This window comes from Setaria viridis, chromosome 9 (assembly GCF_005286985.2).
Source record: "Setaria viridis chromosome 9, Setaria_viridis_v4.0, whole genome shotgun sequence".
Lineage (NCBI taxonomy): Eukaryota > Viridiplantae > Streptophyta > Magnoliopsida > Poales > Poaceae > Setaria > Setaria viridis.
The window spans coordinates 17,347,046-17,363,655 of record NC_048271.2 but is presented as its reverse complement, the minus strand read 5'-3'; the positions used below and the strand labels follow the sequence as shown (position 1 = coordinate 17,363,655).

Sequence of the window (16,610 nt, the reverse complement as noted above, 5' to 3'; positions counted from 1 at the left end):
GAAAATTGTCAGGGGTTATTTTGATGGTTGGATATCTTCAAGAAACCCGTCATCCAATACAACGGCTGGTACAGTCAGCTCCCTAATCATATCCATTACATTACATTATTCATGTATTCTTTTCACATACATTCTCCATAGAGAATGCGGTTCTTTAAATACAATACGTTGTTTTTGCATTCCTTCTTTGTCAACAGCAACTTTCATATTTCAAACTGAATCGTCTGTCGCTGTTAGTGGTTAAACAACTCTTATGCGTGACTGGCATGGCAAGGCAGTTTAATTGTCATCATGTCTTATTCAGTTTCGAAATGGGCAGACTTCCCAGAGCTGCTGGTTTCCGCGTCGGCGTTTGCTGCCTAATTTCTTGTGGAAGGGACAGGAAATTCCTTCGTTGGAGCCTGTGCTGGTGTCAAAGCCTCATCGAAGTTGACAAGATGGTGGGCGATGCGATCAAGGCAAATTGTAAGAATCCGCCTCGGTAATTACATCCCCATCCATAGTCGTCTGCGTCGAGTGCAGAGAAATTCTGTGGAACTAGTTATCGTCGGCGTAAGTGCAGTCTAAGACATGAAACTCTGCTGTTTCTTCGATCCACAAGACTTGTCACAACATTCGTAGTTGTAGCAACGGATAAGATCTGACGTGACTATGGTTCAGGAAGAGTCAAATCGTTAGGTTCTGATTAGGCAGATGGTTTAGCTGTATGAATTGAAACTGTTTCGGAGGCACACAACATAGCTGGACCAAGGTGAGACTCGGATTCACAGGCTCGCACCCATCAACCTCCCGGCGGCAGCCTGACGGCGTGCATGCCCACCGTGCGCGGCATTGCACTCAATTATGCCGTCAACTCAAGATCATAACAGATGACAGCAAAAATTAAGGGGAAAAAACTTAATACATAACAGATGACCGCTGACAAGATTACCAGCAACATGCCACAGCGGGTGTGCCAGCGTTTCTCAAGTTGCAGCACTGGCAAAAAAAAAACCAGATAAATGCTAATGGGAAAGAAATACTGTTTTCTGTTAAAAGAAAAAAAAGATAACCAATACATCATGCTACAAAGTGGAAACTGGCTAAACGTTGGCTGCATTCCACACAACAGTTACGTTGGGGATTGGGGTAACGCTTCCCAATTCCCAAATACAGACAAGACTATGATTAAGAGTGCATGGGTAGAGCATGAGCAAAATGCGCTGCGGGGGCCATATAATGCCACAACATGAATGTGCTGAGATATGCTTAAGTTGCCGCAACTGATGCCAATGCCACATTGTATTCCTTGTTCCCGTGCGGATGACTCTTCCATGAGATTGCAAAGAGAAACAGTGAATCTCCCTCCCCCAGAAGTTAATTCTGCAAAGTGACAATGCAGGGCATCAAAGATGATATACTAATCTTGAAGATAAATGGGGTTTCTGCTCCCACATGTTCTGGCGAGTAGCGACTAATGAGAGAATAGACTGCAGAATATTGTTATACCCTAATGACTTATTGATTGCAAAGATGCATTCATACCAATGAGCTTATGGTAAATAAAAGAAATGTTATTTAACAATGATATTTTTATGAAGACACGCAAGTCAGAACCATATTATCCAGATCTTGAACTAGTTGGGTACAACATCCAATAAACTAAAGAGGTTATAGTGGTGAACTGTTATAATAACTAAATCTTATCCATTTTTCAATGATGAGTGGGCGGAACTCCTAAGTCCTACCATCCATTCTGAAAATTAAACATAGTGCTGAAACGACTTGTGGTACCTTTTTTTTTTGAGAACTGTACAGCGGAGGAAGCCCCCACTGTGATAAAATAAATTAAAAAGGAAGAAGAAACTTTGTGGTACCTTTTTGTCTTCAAGATTCTTATAGATGTTCTTTTGTTTCTCCATTGTTAAGAAACATGTTACAGGACTTATGCAATAAGTCAACAGCTGTCAGAAAATAGAATACATGTGTATGCTAGCTTAGGTAACAAGACACAGGGTTATTTCCCTTCATTGTCTGAATCAGACTCTGCAAACACAGGTTTTGGCTGGGTTTGAGAATAAGCTGGCGCAATAAACTTTGGATCTTTCTCTGCAGCATCAGCATATTTCAAAATTGCTTCTCTTGGATCCTCATCCATCCAGGTCTCCTTAATTAAACCACCTTCCTGTATAACACATAAATAGGGCAAAATATGTGGTGTTGGTTGAAGGTGAGACATACATTTAAAAAAAGAACCTTGAAACAACCTAAGTCCATCATACATACAAAACACAAGGAGAAATTATGTATGTGTACCTTCAAGAGGTACTGTGTCAGTAAGCTGCCTTTTGTAGTTCCAACTCTTCCACCATAACCTGGGCCATTAACAGGTGCTTCTGGTTTGTGTGATTTGAGAGGGTCTTTCAGTATCTTCTCTCTTTGACGCTTACGACTTGGTTGATCTCTGAAAAGTGGTAATGAATGTGGATTGTGTATGACAGGTTGCACCTCAAAGTCATCAACAGACTTTTTCCTTGGTGCCCGTCCAACACATACAAGAGCACCTCTCTGACTAATAGAAGGATCATAAAGGATATGAGTCCCGCCTTCTTTCTTGTCCCCAACTGTAGCAAACACCTAAAGGAAAAACAAAGAAGTTTAATAATATCCATTAAAATGGAAGTATTCACCAGTTGAAATTCATTGAGTACTAGGGGGGCCCGGGGAAACCTGGTTGATCCTTGGATGCCATAGGCACCTTATCACACTGTAATGTGGTGAAATCCCCACCCTTGATACAAGCTCAAGTTTCTTTCTATCAAAGAAACAGAGTAGTCCCCCATTGTCGCCATCCTTTTCAATTGAGGTTCCTGTAAAAATAAGTTGCTCATCTGGACTAAAGGCTGCATTTGTCTCAGCATAGTGATTTGGCAAATCTTCAAACACTTTCAAAGGAGTTTTCATTCTTCTCAGATCCCATATCTGCATATGCCAATGTAGTATCCCAATTAGATATCATGCAATAGAAAAAAAGAAGGAAGAATAAGGCAAATGCTACAGTACAACTACACCAAACAGAACAAAAATATCTAACCCCAACCAGACAAACCACCAAGTTGCAAGTTCAATAATAATCATGAATGGTTAACATCCCTTCAAAAACAAGTTAAAAGTCAATATAAGTTTTGGAGTTTTCAATCTTCAAGGGTCAGGTAAATTACCTTCAAAGTACTATCCATACTTCTTGACAGAAGAATCTGTCCATCTGTTGAAAATTTAACTCCAGTAATATCCTCTGTATGTGTTTTCTCAACATGGATATCTGGTCTGCTACCCCATCCAGTTTTTATAGTCCAGAGCTACAGAGGATACAGTATGTAGGTCAGAGAACATTTCAACAAACAATTTTACTGAACTTCAAAGTGAAAATAAGGATTCTACAGAAAATATATATACCTGTATCGAACCATCTCCTATGCCACCCACAATCCGTTTTCCTTCATGGTCCCATGCACATGATGTAACAGGAATTCGCATTGGTCTTACTAGCTTAGGTTTAATGACCTGTTCATAAAGTAATCACCAAGCTTCAGCTATCCACATTTCAGATGATAAAAGTTTTGAATAACGATGAATTCTGAGCAACCAGATAGTAAACTAAACCAATATTTCCAAGGGTCTCCTGATATAATTTTAGATACAATCAATTACTATCTGGCAAATAGAAATAAAGATCAAAATACCTGCTTTTGACTTTTAAAGTCTGAAACATCCCAGAGACGTATGGATCCATCTTCAGATGAGGTCAATATAGTCTCTTTTGACTTTGGATTCCACTCACCACCTGTCAGCCCAGAAATGTGACCTTTTGTATTCTTCAGATCACGAATATACATATCACCCTTAACAAACTCGCCGAGCGTAAGCCCATCACGGTCATAAATCTGATAAAGCATAAGCGTAAATAACAACATTTCAGCTATAGTCGTGAAAGTATTGGGAGATTCTGAAAGGCTACAAAAGAAAGAATACCTTGGCCTGCGCTGAACCAGTAATGCATAAGAATCGATCGGATGTTGGACTCCAACTTAGGCTACGGACTTGATGGCCCTCAAAGGGTTCCAATTGTCTGAATGATTGCAGCTTGGAATTCATACCCTGGAAATCGTACATGCGCACTGTATAATCATAGCTACCAGAGAGCACTCTGGATCCTGTATGGTCAACGGCAAGGGCTGAGACAACCTGGACAGAAATGATGTGATTATTAACCAGTAAAATGCATGTACTGGAAACTATAGCAACATGGTTAGAATGTGTAGCAAATTAGCATTTCATGAATAAAAAATACGGTAATTTGTTTGTGTAACTGAAAATCAGTTCATCAGCTTCAATTAGAGCACCAAAATTGACATTTTGCTAAAAGTTTAGGCATTCAAAGTTGAAACCCATTTTTACCATCAAATCGCACTACTTCTCAAGATATTAAGATAACCAACAGTTAATACTCATTTGGCATTTCACTATATTATATGGTTTAAACCAACTTTAACACCATCAACAATCGATCTGCCTCCTTTGGGGTGTGTCCTAGAATAAAGCCGTAGTCAGCAAACAGCATGGAAACGTTGATGATTTGTCTCTTGAAATCAACTTAATCCAGCTACATTATCTCAGAAAAGAAAATGGCACCCTAAAGCAATCGAGCTAATCTAAGATACAAGGTCACGTCAGTACAGCAACAATTAAGAAAACCAAATAAACGAGGGCAGAAGCACATTGCTCGCAGTTACCTTGGTGTGCCCCCGCAGAACAATTTCATTGCTGAGAGGGATCCGATTGAACCCACCATCGCCATCATCCTCCATGTCGTCGTCGTCGTCCTCATCCTCCTCCTCGTCGTCCTCCGCTGGCGGAGGCCGAGGCGGCCCAATCATGCCGCCGCCCTCGTCGTGCTCCCCCTCGCCGTGAGCGGAGGCCGGCGGGGGCCGAGGCGGCCCGATCATGCCGCCGCCGTCCTCGTCGTCGTCCTCCCCCGCGGGCGCCGGCGGCGGCCGAGGGGGTCCAATCACGGCGCCGCCGTCGTCGTCAGCGGCGGTGGAGGCGGAGGGCTTGGGGTTACTAGGGTTTTGGGGCTTGCGGAGGGTGGAGGAGTGGGCAGCGGAGGAGGCCGCGGAGCTGGGTCGCGCGGGGGCCTTGCCGAAGGAGAGCGGGAAGAAGGCTCGCATCGCCTCCTCGTCCATCTCGCCGCCGTCCGCCATGGGCACGCACTCGCCGCCGGCGAGGTCGGGATGGGTGCTAAGCCGCGCAAGGTTTCCCGAGTGGGTCCGGTCGGGTGCGTCTGCCGGCTCAAGGGAAGGTGCGGGACCGTCCGTGTCCTTCCGAAACCGGTCGAATCGATCGGTGCCCGTAAGCCGTAAAGCCGGTTCCAGCGACTCAGGCTGCGCTTGCTCGCTAGATTTTTAGAGCTCGTTTGAAATTCAAATCAAACTATCAAAATTACCTGTACGTCACAGCGGCATAACAAATCAAACAACTTCACGTGCATATAGTTCATATAATAATTGCGAAGTAGAGACAAATAACATAGATAATTGATACTATGGGGGTGTTTGGGAGCACTCCACTCCACGAAAAATTGCTTCACTCCACCGACTCCGAAAATTTCACAGCCAAACGCGTCTAGCTCCAGCAACTCCAGCTCCAGAAAAAAGGTGGAGCAAGGGGTAGATCCACGTTTTTTGTGGAGTACCTCAAGAGGTGCTCCAAAAACCCACTTTGCAGACCTCCTCGTGGAGTTGGTGGGTATTTACCCACCATTGCCACTCGTTACACAAGTTACCGATTCGCGAAACAAAAAAAAGCCTCCCGTCCGTGCCTTCCACCTCGCCGCCCGCCGCGCCATCCGCCCGCCGTGCCGGCCACGCCGTCCGCCCGTCACGCCGCGCCGCCCCGGCCTGTCGCCCGCCCGCCCGTCACGCGCCGCTCACCCGCCCCTGCCGCGCGGCCCGCCCTGCCTGCCGTGCCCGCCCCCGCCCGCCGCCCGCCGCGCGGCCACCCCGGCCGCGCGCCCGCCCCTGCTCGCACGGGAATAATGGAGAAGAAAGGGAGAACTAAAGAGACTGACAAGTGGGACCCATTCACATGGGTATAATGGACTTTACACAGCAAGATCTTCTATTTTTGGAGCTGGATCTATGCATTTTGCCAAACATGTGGAAAGCTCTGATATTTTTTGGAGTTGGTGGAGTGGAGCTGTAATGTGGTGGAGTTGATGGAATGGAGCTCAAAAATTTTGAGTGGAGTGCTCCCAAACACCCTCTATATGTGTGCAAATAAAATAAGATACTCGTCAAAATTCTAATAATTAGATTCGGGGAAATATGGATAAATAAGATGAACCCCATAGTTAAGAGTGCTAATAATGACAAGCACACCATCATCGCCCAACTCAAACGTTTTACAGCCATGTCTAACCAAACATTTTGAGTTTAATGCATGTACTGCTAATAGTTGATTATTAACCATTTGAATTATGGGATAAGGAGATTTGAACAATTTTCCTTTTTTTAGACTTACGTTAGTTCTTAGTACCTTCCCATTCCGTCCACTTAGTCCTTTTTACCTTCCCATTCCGTCCAACAAATTTTTAGACAGTTTGTGACATTAATTGGAGAAAACTTGTTTTCAAGGGCATGGACAGTGTTAAGTGTCCCCCCACCACACACACCAAATTATATAAATATAGTCTATTTAATTTTGTAGTAAGTTATACTTCTATAACTTTGATCAAATTTATAGGAATATATATTAATATGTAATACTAGATAGATTCACTTTTTAAGACATATTCATGTTATATTTTCATGAATTTTCTTTGATGTAACAGATGTTGGTGTATTTTTTATAGACTTGATTCGAAATTAGAAAAATAATTACTTAGGATCAAACTAAAACAACCTACATTTTGAAACGGATCAATTAGATTTGTATCGCTTCTTCCTCAAATAACCCCCCCCCCCCCCGACGTGTGATCGCTTCTTGCTCAAATAACATGTGCATGAACTAGAGAGGACTCTGTTGTTCTGCATGGCCACGTCCATTCTACTACGCACTCTCCTATATATTCATTAGCTGTGTTAGTTTGGCTTTGATTAATAAGTACCTCGGCTGCTATATTCTACTTGTTCATTGCATTTTGGGGACTTTGTTGTTGTGGGCTGTGAGGGTTTAGACTCCTGGTTTATTTAACTTAGAACTAACCCACCTCCAACTAGCATTACACATTGCATACATACACATGGCTGCTATATTCTACTTGTTCATTGCATTTTTGGAACTACAACGCTCCCTTGCCCCCCCCCCCCCCCCCCCCCCCCCCCCCCCAGCTCCGCCACTGCGCACACGAACCCACAACACGAGCCACATGCTAATTCCTCATGTACTAGGAGTGTGCCTTTTGCTGGGCACGAGTAGACTTTGTATCTCCACAAGAAATGTTTGTTCCATAAAAAACAATCTCTTTGTTATTTGAGGCACAGAAATTTAGTAAAATGATAGACAAATCATATCGAATTCATGCGTCATGATCGTAAATGTACCCAAATGAAAATAAAGTGGTAACTCCTCCATTCTTAAAATATAACTCCGTATCAAAATATTTGTCGCTTTTAACTTTGATCACGACGTTTAACCAGTCGTCTTATTCAAAAATTGTAGGTATTTTAAGCATGAGTTATCTTTTTTTTTATATTTGCAATAAATTTTTAAATAAGATGAATGGTCAAATGTTGCAAGAAAAAATCAACAATGATAAATATTTCGGTACAGAAGGAGTATTTAGCTAGTTCTAAATATCCTATATATGTTTAAAGGATGGATTAAAAAATGTCTGGTCATCTGCAAGCATACAGCTGGTTCGGCTTGAACAAAAGAAACTATGACCAAACTATAAATATGTCCATATTATTTCACATCAACACCAATACGTGCTGCCATGCACCGCGGGAACATGGCAGCAAATGGACATCACAATACAGTACAACACCACAACACACTTACACATGCACATTCTCAAACGACATACACACGCGCATGCACATACACAAACGAAACGAGCACATGATACAACACAAAAATGGAAACTAGCTTAATTTGCTTAGTTTCCAAACGACACACAGGCACAAGACGAACGGAAATCACATCAGACAACACGAAGCATGCAATGTGCATGTGCTATATAGGTAGCAGGAGGAGTTGGGGCGATCACATGACACTGCAGGTGGGGCCGCCCCTGTGGTGCTCCTGGTCGTCCTCGGTGGGGCACCCGGGCTCGCAGCGGTCGCCGGCCACGGCCGCGTGCAGCATCGCCACGTACAGCAGCTGCGTGAGCGCCAGCACCGCGGTGATCCCCTCCAGCGCGCGCATCCGCCACCCGCGCGCCACGCCGCCGGCGCCGGCGGCGCGCATCTCCTTGCACGCGAGGCCGAAGGCGAGCGCGGTGGCCGCCCACGCGACGGTGCCCAGCGCCGCGGCGGCCGCGAGGCCCTGCGGCCGCCACGCGCGCGCGTGGAACGCCGTCGCGGCCTTGGCCGCCGCGCCGACGACGGCCGCCAGCAGCGCGGACTGGATGAACTGGAGCGCCGCCTCGTCGCGCGGCCCTGCAGCACGCGTGCCCATGCACATGTACACGTCTACACGCATTCAGTATAACAGCAATCGCGGTTGGAAACCTTTCTCAGGCTCGATCTGTGAGGATTTCAATATGAACTCGATCACGAACCTGGTGAGTAGTATTGCTTGTGGTGGCCGTCGACGAAGCTGTTGAGCGCCCAACTGGCGAACCCCATCATGAAGACGTACAGGACGAGGTTGAGCAGCAGCAGCGGCCCCGCCACGTTCCTCCTCCCCAACGCCTCCCACAACATGAGCGCCATTGCCTCTCGATCTCTCTATCTGAGGTGCTCTCCCAAATCCTGAAACGATCGGTCAAGCAGATGATCTCCCGATCTCTATCTGCAACACCAAAGAACTCTCTTCGATCTTGTGTTTCTGCAGGTGTGCAGTGCTCGATCGTCTGAGCCCAGCAGGCTAGGTAGCTCCGGTACTTAAAGGCGGCCGCGAGCGCAGCCAGCCCGCACGGCAAGGTTTCGTGTGCGTGCGGCGCCGGGCGCCGGGGCCCCGTGCGTGGGTTCGGGCTGGCAGGCACACGCGCGTGCGCCACCGGCCGGCCGGGCTGCCGTGCCGGCCTCCCGGATCGATCGCCGAAAGGCCGTGCGCTGTGGCGTGTCCCGTGACGGGGAGAGGGGGAAGCCGCCGGCGGCTTGTCACGCGCGAGGGGAGCTGGTGGGCAGCCGGGCATCGTCGTTGCGCGCGCGCCGGGCGTGCGGACAGCGAACGTAGCTGTGGGTGACCTGGGTAGCGTAGCAGCTTGTTTTGGGATGAGCCGATGAGGACGGCGGCGGGATAAGCTCGGCGTACGCGTCCTCGTCCTCGTCCATCCGTGCACCCAACGAGTTCGTACGTCCTCGTCATGCCGTGTGCCTTTTGGGTGTGCCAACGAGAAAAGGCGATGGGGTTCACGTACACGGATGGGGGCATGGAGCTAGCCTCTTCTGGCTCTGTTCTGAGCTGAGGAGCATATGCTCCATCGTCTTCTTGTGCTTTTGACATGGCAATGGCAAGGCTCAACTCTATCCAGTTGGTGGAGACAACGAACCTTTACCCTTCTTTCTGTCCGCCAAGGCGCGCGGTGTACGTGTGTAGAGTACCTCTGAAAACCTCAAAGAGACGTCAAACAGGTATTTTTCGGGTTGATTTTGGTTAGAAACTATTCTGTCCAATCAAATACACTCGACGTTTGGGACATTACACGGTTTTCCAATGTGCGTGTTTCGTTTAACCATTATTTTCTACACACACTTATCAAGTCCCAAGAATTTATCAGGTCACCAAAGTAATACTTCTCAACACAAAATTATACTCCCTCCGTCCCAAATTACTATTCGTTTTAGTTTTTTTAGGTACATAATTTTTACTATGTATTTAGACATAGTATACATCTAGGTACATATGAAAGCTATGTACCTAGAAAATCAAAACGAATAGTAATTTAGGACAGAGGGAGTATATACATTTTAAATATTTAAACTAAAAATTCAGAAGTTATTGATAATCAAAGTTTCATAAGCATAGCGGCATCTTATCCCAAATGTGATTGAAGAGAGTAAATGGCATTTGTTGCTTTCCGTGTAACACTCCACCAAATGCCAACACAGACTGCTTATAGAGTTATAGATAGAGGTAACATGATCTTTTGTTTCTTTTTTTTTTAAAAATCTATTTTTATTTTTAGGAATATGGCGAATACATCAGAAAGCAAAGTGCTAACTTTTATCGTTTGTGTGAAACTAAAATGACAAATGAACGAGATTCGAATGCCACTACTTCCACAATTCTCATCTTATAAAACAGTATAAATCATATCTTTCCATAGTAGAAGGCATCAATTCATTAATCAAAACAAGTGAGCAGCTGCAGACCAGCTATCGGAATTGAACTTTCAACATGACACCTTTTTCTTTAGAGGGTATCAGCACCCCTCTTTGAGGAACAGCCATATAGTGCAACTACCACTGCTTCCAAAAAGTGGAAAAGAACTAAGTATAAACTCAACAAGAGTCCAATCGTTTCTGCTCAACACCAATGTATTTCCCTCCATCACAAACAGAACAATAAGAGGCAACTTATTTAGTGCCCTCCTGCAGGGGTTTATTACTTGGAATTCAGCTCAGCCTGGTTCCATCAGTATTACTTCCCTGCTGCAAAGGGTCCCTCAGATACCGCGAGTCTTTGTACTTGGCATACATAGGTAAGTCTAGTGCCTTCTCTGCTATTCTTCCATCCTCATGAATCCTCTCTATCAAGCTTTCAAGCGAAGGAAAGTTGGCCTAAGAATTTCAAAGTGATGTCACGAGTCAGGTACATGCAATCCAACATTCCAACTCATGGAACAGCTGTCAGTACTATGAAATATCGTATGGTCATGAATTACCTCAGGTCTTATGTAGCCAACAATGGCAAGGCGCAGCTCCTCACCATAGAAGTCCTCACCAAAATCATGAAGCAACCAAGGCTCCTGTAATGAATAGTGTTAACAACAAAAGTAATAGAACTGAACATAGAAACAACTGCGTAAAGAAAACTCACTACTGTCTTCTCAGTGTTGTCGAAATATGGGTTCCAGCCAATGCTCATAACCATCTTATATATACCACGTGTTGAAAGTCCAGCCCAGCCAAAGTATACCCCTGATGTGTGCTCTGACACTACATCAGAAAAGTTCTCTGCGGGCAAATTAGCTGCAGTACAAAAACAAAACCATCAGTGCCAGATGAAAAATCTAGTGTAGTAGTATCAAAAAAACAAATATTATCTCATAAAAAATAATAGTGTAGTACACAAGATGAACAAGAAAAAAAACAAACCAGCATAACATATATGAGTATAATTATTGAAGGAAAAAAAATTGAAAGCAATAACTATATAGGAAATAGAATGATGGCGTGTTGCCCAACCTGAGAGCTGCAAACATATATCACTTTGGTTTATATAACATAAAGGGACAGCTATGTATATATTCAAAAGGTATGACCAAATAATGTCCATTTCAGATCGGCGCTTGCAAACCAGCATGAAACCATTGATGTATCATATAGTGTCAGCAAATTTCCTACAGGTGTCTTGTTGTCTAGCAACTTTCTAAGCAAGGCAACATGCTGAACTGATTCAAAAGTAAACCAGCTAGTTAGGGAACCATCTGAAATGGCCCACTCAATGAGGGGGGTGGGGGTGGGGGTGGGGGGTGGGGGGGTGGGGGGGATGAGATTCTAAAAGACCTTGTAGTGTTTAACCTTACTTCTATGTTTCTAGCCCACTGTACCTGTTGGTATTCCTAGTACTTTAGAACCACGGCCAAATCCTTTGATCACAGGTCCACTGATAAACCATGGTTCTATTGGTAAGGTACCTTCAATCCCTGCACAGAAATTTTTTTGACAGAAAAGTTAAAATCCGCATGATGTTCTCTTCTGAATGAACAAAAAGATACACAAGCTCAATAGTTTGTACTTACAATCATTAAATGGTGGCAAACCCCAGTTTTCAGGCCTTACATCAAGGAGGGAATTGATCACCTCATCAGCAGTACTGAACTCAGCAGTCTTTTTGGGCACTGAAGGTACAGCTATGACATGCATTCCCGCAGCTTTTCCAGCTGTAACACCTGGCCTAGTACAACAATTATTTTACAATGTTAAAGGGATTTTTTTGCTAAAGTACTTAATGCTACAGCAAATTTTGAACCAGTAAAAGGAATGGTTATCAGGAAAAGATACATATGGTGTATCTGATGTCAGCCCAGAAGAACTAAACATGTACAGGGAAGAGAATATCATTTCTTCGGTCAAAATTCTAGGTGTCATGCGTGACTGTGTATTACTAAACAAGGTCATCAGGATTGTACCATTGTATCTTATTGTGATGCTAATATTATCCGTCAAAAATGGATCATAACACTGCTCTCTTCTTAAATTGCATCAAGGAAAGCATTTCCATTACTAGTTAAAATCTGTGTTTCCACAAGCGCGTCCACTACATGGTCTTTACTAGCCTTCCTGTGTTGAGGAGGTAGGAGGTGTTTTAATGAAGAGTATACCATACACGCAAAATTAAATAAGGGAAATCTTACAAGGAATCCTCGATTACTAGGCAATTTGAAGGAGTGGTGTTCATTCTTTTTGCAGCTTCCAAAAATCTTGAATACCATCGCAGCAGCAGACCGGAAACAAGAAAATGCGATGAATTCAGCATATCTGAGGTATTATAGATGATAGCACCATGCAACATGATGTCTTTTTCTTACATATCTGGGTATGGCTTCCCCTTCTCTATTTCATCTCCACCAACAATTGCAGAGAAAGACTCTTTCCAACCTGTAGAAGGTAAGAACAAACTCACTAATAAATAACTCCACCACATAAATAGAAAAAGAAACTGCCTAATCAGATTTTCCAGAGATACCCTGATGGCAGGAAATTTTGGCTTCTATATTAGGTCTTGGCGAGTTTGAAGCCAAAGCAGTAGGCACCCCATTACTCCTTAAATGATTTATCAGCCGATTAGCTCCTGGAAGGGGTTTTATGTTGCACCACCTGCAATATGAGGTGTATTCAATCAAGGATGTTCAGTAACTCAAAGAAAAAAAAGGTCAGAACTGACTGGCAAGAAAACATACACCCACGTCTAGGAATAATGAAACAACAATGGACTTATCAAGCAAATGCAGCCCATAGAGTAAAAAAAACCTACACTCCTGCGCCCCTGCCCCACCTACTCAAACACACCATAAAGTAGCAATTGAGTATAGTTTTTTGCAAAATATACAAGTGCATGGAAGTTCCAATGACATTACTGCTCACTGAACATTGGAGTAAGCATTGAGAGGAACTCTTCTGTAGAGTAAGGGAGTCCATAGTCTTCCAAAACAACAGCTGCAGCTTCATAAGGTGTCTTCCCGACTAGCTTGTGAGCTTTCTTGCTATCCCACGTTTTCCCATTTTTGACAAGAAATGGTTTTACCACCTTGCTCACAACAGAATCTGCCAAGTAGTACAGCCAAAAGAATCAAAGTTGGCTCTGACAACTGAATTTAGTACATTTTATAAACGTCAAGTGAAAAAAACACCAACAAGTGTCTCCAAGTTTTCAGTACCTGTGTTTAAGAGGGTGCCATCCAAATCTAGAATCACATGGGAAATAAGCCGAGAAATGGGCTTGGGTGCTGCCATTCCAAGCACAGACAAGTTCAATGCAGCAAGACACAAGTTATTTGGGAGGCACAACCTGACAAATAATTGAATGATTGAGGCACAAGCCAAATTGTTGGTAGAACCACAAGAAAATTAGCTTCGGAACTCCTATAATGGTCCACATCAGTAATAGTTCTACTTCAAGCTGAATCCGTAATGTGAATAAAACTTTATTGCATAATTTGCAGGTAATCAGTTAGAAAGACTTTTCCTTAGTAAAACATAGTTCATGCAATCATGCTGATACTGAAACTCTATCAGAACTGACGGCTTGACAAATAGTTTGAACATGGACCAGGTGGTGTGGCAACAATTCTGTCTGTCCAACTGAGGTGAGCAGCCAGAGACTACTAGTAACAGATGCCAGAAGCCTCCTCAACTTCGGACAGGAACTGTTGAAATATCCAAAATAGTCAATTCTCTCTTAGTTGGACCACGACCTGGGCATTCTACTGAACAGCTACCGTACAGAAGCGAGTAATAAGCTTGGCAGACAGAAGAAGCCGTGATTTAGTTGGACGCAATAACCCAACCTAACCTAGCCGCAGTCGAACAGTTAAAACACGTATTTTTGATTAGGCGAGAAAATAATGATGACGGAACCCAATCAACCTGCGGATTTCGATCCTAGGAAGAAATCAATCCCACCAGCCACCGGCGGAGCTACGTTGGGGCCAAAGTGGGCCATGCCCCCCCCCCCCCCCCTACCCTGGACAAAATTTGAAGGAGACGATTAGCACACTAATCCTGCATGCATGTCCGGCCGCACCATTGAAAATAGGCATGCCTGCTTGCATGCAACATATGCAATCAATGCCCTAGCTACCTGCTATCCATTTGCCAATTCTCACGCTAGATGCAGTTGTTGGATGCATGTAGCTTAGCTTTTCATAGCACTTCTTCCAAATAAAAAATCTTTAGCTTGTCATAGCACTTCAATTTTTTAGCTGTTGATTATCTTCCAAAAAATGAATTGTGAGACCTTTTACATACCACACCACCTCAATTGTTTAGCTGTTGATTATTATTGAATTGGCCCCCCCTTGGTTTTAACCCTAGCTCCGCCACTGCCACCAGCGATGCCCCTAACCCCGAGCGCGCGGCGGAGAGAAGAGGAGGGAAGCTACCATAAGGGGCATCGGAGTCGGAGCTGACCTGCAAGCGGAGCCGCGCGCCGGAGGAGGAAGAGGAGGCCGATCTCTGCTTGCTGCGGCAGTTTGCCGGCTGGGGTCGCACGCGCACCTCGCGGCGGAGTAGCTGGAGAGAGGCGAGGAGAGGGATAATCGCGGTGACCGCGCGGTGCGGCGGGGCACCGCGAATAATCCCGCCGAACGGGTCGCGGTCACCGCGCGGTACCGCCCCGCGAGGCCCCGTCCCGCACCGCGAGATGCCTTGAGTCGAAACGCGCCTCGCCCCTCGCGGTACGCGATTAATCGACGCGGTTTCCACCTGTGCCCTCCCGTTCCCCTTCCTCTCGCACCTTCGGCGGCCGGTGCCGGTGGCGGAGGTCGCGCCGCCGCCGCCTCCCAGCTGGAGCTTCTTCAACTCCGGTGCTTGAACCCCGGGCAGGAAGAAAGGGAGGGAGGCGAGGCACGGCGGGCGGCGGCTGGGGGGCGCGGCGCGGGCTGCAGGGAGGGAGGGAGGCGAGGCACGGCTGGCGGCGGCCGTGGGGCGCGGCGCGGGCTGCAGGGAGGGAGGGAGGCGCGGGCTGCAGGGAGGCCCGGGGGCCGGCCGAGCTCCGACGTGGCCGATGGGGCGGCGCGGCTGAGTTCTGGAGGCGGATGCAGGCGGCGGCTGAGAAGAAAAGGCAGGAAAAAAAGAGAAGATAAGAGAAGGGAGGATGACATGCGGATCTATGGATGACATATGTACTGCTAATTATTTTTAAAAATTTGTGTTATACTAACTTCAAAAACATTATCAAAATCATATTCTGCTCGTATTCACGAATTAAACGAGCTAATCAACGATAATCAGGACTGCCAAACGAGAAATTTGCAATTTCACCATCCTTAAAAGTGAGTTTCGTCCCAACAACATTTGCCGCAAATGGGTTTCGCCATATTGCCATTATGAAATGACGCAAGAATGTCCTTTCTGCCATTTTTTATAATTGGTTTTCTAATTTCTCTCGTCTGTTGCCATGTGAACTGACTGTTAGAGCAGCTCCAGTCCGCGAACCGTGAACCGGACACGTCACTTGGCGTATCGCCAAGACACATCAGCACAGTCTTACGTGGATGAGAGAGAAAAGGAGACCGTGACGCGCCGAGCTTGTCGATTTGTGGGCCCCGCGCGTGGCCTTGGGTGGTGCGCCATGGATTCAAGCCGGGAGCAAGCAGCTATGGGCTATGGCACGGCGAGTTCAGGACGGAGCCACGGAGGTGTCCTCGGAGCCGCGGCCGATGCGCGGCGAGGAGGCCGGCGAGGTCAGCGAGGTCTGGCAAGACCGGCGAGATCGAACTTGATGGACTTGGGACGCGACATCGAGACTGACTCCTTGCCGGTGGGTGAGGCAACCTCAGTCGCCATTGGCGAGCTCACCCAAGGTCGCCTGTGCTCGGTCTTGAGGTCACGGACGCAAACGAGGATCTCTCAGCTTCAATTCCTCCAAGCCTCCGCCTCCTCTCCATGCTCCTGCAGGGTGGGCTGCTGCCATGGTGGACCGTGGAAACTGCAAGGTCGAATGTGACTGGCAACTGGCTTGCTTCCATGTGCTGCTATCGAAAGATTGAGGAGACCTGCCACCGAAACACCGCCACC

At 45.9% G+C, this 16,610-nt stretch overlaps 3 protein-coding genes and 1 long non-coding RNA gene across 6 annotated transcripts; 1 reads left to right on the top strand and 3 right to left on the bottom strand.

Annotated features, from left to right (window-relative positions):
- On the top strand, nucleotides 1–1,019 carry LOC140221283 (uncharacterized). The gene is made up of 2 exons (XR_011897025.1): nucleotides 1–68; nucleotides 305–1,019. It is a non-coding gene; the product is annotated as an uncharacterized lncRNA (long non-coding RNA).
- Nucleotides 980–5,337, bottom strand: LOC117838540 (uncharacterized). The gene is made up of 9 exons (XM_034718605.2): nucleotides 4,773–5,337; nucleotides 4,012–4,224; nucleotides 3,723–3,923; nucleotides 3,436–3,543; nucleotides 3,201–3,338; nucleotides 2,710–2,961; nucleotides 2,296–2,616; nucleotides 1,857–2,164; nucleotides 980–1,362 (listed from the first exon to the last, which is right to left on the bottom strand). The coding sequence occupies exons 1-8, from the start codon at nucleotides 5,238–5,240 to the stop codon at nucleotides 1,997–1,999; spliced, it is 1,869 nt and encodes a 622-aa protein (XP_034574496.1). The 5' UTR covers nucleotides 5,241–5,337; the 3' UTR covers nucleotides 980–1,362; nucleotides 1,857–1,996.
- A 2,580-nt stretch (nucleotides 5,338–7,917) lies between these two features.
- Nucleotides 7,918–9,591, bottom strand: LOC117838770 (membrane protein PM19L). 2 transcript variants are annotated; one of them, XM_034718924.2, is made up of 2 exons: nucleotides 8,762–9,591; nucleotides 7,918–8,672 (listed from the first exon to the last, which is right to left on the bottom strand). In XM_034718924.2, exons 1-2 carry the CDS (start codon nucleotides 8,913–8,915, stop codon nucleotides 8,245–8,247), a joined length of 582 nt encoding a protein of 193 aa, XP_034574815.1. In that variant the 5' UTR covers nucleotides 8,916–9,591; the 3' UTR covers nucleotides 7,918–8,244. The 2 variants fall into 2 exon arrangements, with proteins under 2 accessions (XP_034574815.1, XP_034574816.1); XM_034718925.2 differs by having other exon boundaries at nucleotides 7,918–8,639; nucleotides 8,762–9,584.
- Nucleotides 9,592–10,425: 834 nt separating this feature from the next.
- LOC117838769 (bifunctional riboflavin kinase/FMN phosphatase) lies at nucleotides 10,426–15,606 on the bottom strand. Of its 2 annotated transcripts, none has more exons than XM_034718920.2 (11): nucleotides 15,003–15,606; nucleotides 13,751–13,881; nucleotides 13,451–13,637; nucleotides 13,060–13,190; nucleotides 12,902–12,971; nucleotides 12,728–12,793; nucleotides 12,113–12,267; nucleotides 11,921–12,016; nucleotides 11,188–11,339; nucleotides 11,033–11,116; nucleotides 10,426–10,928 (listed from the first exon to the last, which is right to left on the bottom strand). In XM_034718920.2, the coding sequence occupies exons 2-11, from the start codon at nucleotides 13,824–13,826 to the stop codon at nucleotides 10,764–10,766; spliced, it is 1,182 nt and encodes a 393-aa protein (XP_034574811.1). In that variant the 5' UTR covers nucleotides 13,827–13,881; nucleotides 15,003–15,606; the 3' UTR covers nucleotides 10,426–10,763. The 2 variants fall into 2 exon arrangements, with proteins under 2 accessions (XP_034574811.1, XP_034574812.1); XM_034718921.2 differs by lacking the exon at nucleotides 15,003–15,606 and adding an exon at nucleotides 14,460–14,487.
- Nucleotides 15,607–16,610: the final 1,004 nt, after the last annotated feature.

What these genes read in the sequence shown, in the direction of transcription:
- LOC117838770 (XM_034718924.2), bottom strand. Translation starts at nt 8,915, where the DNA reads ATGGCGCTCATGTTGTGGGAGGCGTTGGGGAGGAGGAACGTGGCGGGG. An exon ending in CAAGCAATACTACTCACCAG is followed by an intron (nt 8,673 to 8,761) that starts GTTCGTGATCGA and finishes GAATGCGTGTAG; the next exon opens with ACGTGTACATGTGCATGGGC.
- LOC117838540 (XM_034718605.2), bottom strand. Translation starts at nt 5,240, where the DNA reads ATGGCGGACGGCGGCGAGATGGACGAGGAGGCGATGCGAGCCTTCTTC. An exon ending in TTCTGCGGGGGCACACCAAG is followed by an intron (nt 4,225 to 4,772) that starts GTAACTGCGAGC and finishes ATTTCTGTCCAG; the next exon opens with GTTGTCTCAGCCCTTGCCGT. An exon ending in GTATGGATAGTACTTTGAAG is followed by an intron (nt 2,962 to 3,200) that starts GTAATTTACCTG and finishes TGGCATATGCAG; the next exon opens with ATATGGGATCTGAGAAGAAT.
- LOC117838769 (XM_034718920.2), bottom strand. Translation starts at nt 13,826, where the DNA reads ATGGCAGCACCCAAGCCCATTTCTCGGCTTATTTCCCATGTGATTCTA. An exon ending in TTTGCCACCATTTAATGATT is followed by an intron (nt 12,017 to 12,112) that starts GTAAGTACAAAC and finishes ATTTCTGTGCAG; the next exon opens with GGATTGAAGGTACCTTACCA. An exon ending in AGTACTAGGAATACCAACAG is followed by an intron (nt 11,340 to 11,920) that starts GTACAGTGGGCT and finishes TTTGTACTGCAG; the next exon opens with CTAATTTGCCCGCAGAGAAC.